Below are 1,203 nucleotides of genomic sequence, written 5' to 3' on the forward strand. Positions count from 1 at the left end.
TCATACAAACTTGTATACATTTTCCTAAAGTGATAAAAAAATCTAAATACCAATTATGCTCAAGGCTTTACATCACAGCTCATTACTAATGACATAACTAATAAGTAATTTGTTGCACAATAATCACCTAAATCCAAGCCAGATATGTTCTTGGCAGAGTGACAGGAACGAGACAGGGTGGCAAAAGCTCCGTCTCATCCATCTTTACCTCTGCAGCCATAATTTGGCAAAATTCATTCTGCAATGTGCAGTTGGCAAAATTAAAATGGTAGCTTAAGTTATTAAACTGAGCAGCTTTTAATCATTGGCTACAGGAATTCAAGGTTGGAGGAGTAGCGGGAGGGATTAAAGTCTTTGAACTGCAGAGCTACAGATCCACTCTGATCTGCGGCGAGGGCCCTGCTGTTGCTCTGTGAGAGATTGTGCTGATAGTTTTGCTGCGGCAGCGGCACAGGAGCCGGGCGAGAGTCCATGGTGCCCCCGTTTCTCTCAGAGTGTGGCGTGCGGGATGAAGCTTCACCATGGGGCTTATGGAGTTTTACCTGGAGATTGACCCCGTCACCCTGAACCTCATCATCCTCATCGCCAGCTACGTGATCCTACTACTGGTCTTCCTCATCTCTTGCATCCTGTATGATTGCCGTGGCAAGGACCCCTCGAAGGAGTATATTTCCGAACCCCCAGCCCCACAGCAGCAGTCTCCTATCCGGCTGGTGGTGATGCAGAATTCTCCAGCCTCATCCCGTTACAATGAGCAGAACAACACAGCCGCCTCCAACTATGTGCCACCTACCCCAGACCTTCGTGAGAAGAGAAGTACACTTGTGTAAACATTTGGAAAATTCAATGGATAAGACTGCTGCTAATATAAATTTTTTATTTGTCATCTTCATCTTACTTTCCTCTCTGCGCATAGTCCTCCTAGGACCAACCGTTTGGACCAAGTTAAGAAGGTGAGCCATGGTCACTTCACTGTCCAACCCATTCATTAGTTTCACTGCATTAGGTGCTTTAAAGAAAACAGTCTCATAGCACAATATGTTTATTATGATTATTAAATCCCCTATATCATTACCGTCCACTGAGATTTTATTGCTCCTAAGAGTATATTCAGACATAAACATGACAAAATATGTTTTACAAAAAACATCAGTATCATCTTTTTTTTTTTTTCTTTTTTTTTTGCCATTATTGTGGAATAGG

At 42.9% G+C, this 1,203-nt stretch overlaps 1 protein-coding gene across 1 annotated transcript; it reads left to right on the plus strand.

Moving 5' to 3' along the window:
* Window positions 1–466: 466 nt before the first annotated feature.
* si:ch73-256g18.2 (small integral membrane protein 36) lies at window positions 467–830 on the plus strand. Its single transcript, XM_066662893.1, has one exon. It carries the CDS (start codon window positions 522–524, stop codon window positions 828–830), a length of 309 nt encoding a protein of 102 aa, XP_066518990.1. The 5' UTR covers window positions 467–521.
* Window positions 831–1,203: the final 373 nt, after the last annotated feature.

The sequence above is a fragment of the Hoplias malabaricus genome, chromosome 3 (genome assembly GCF_029633855.1).
Source record: "Hoplias malabaricus isolate fHopMal1 chromosome 3, fHopMal1.hap1, whole genome shotgun sequence".
NCBI classification, from domain to species: Eukaryota; Metazoa; Chordata; class Actinopteri; order Characiformes; family Erythrinidae; genus Hoplias; species Hoplias malabaricus.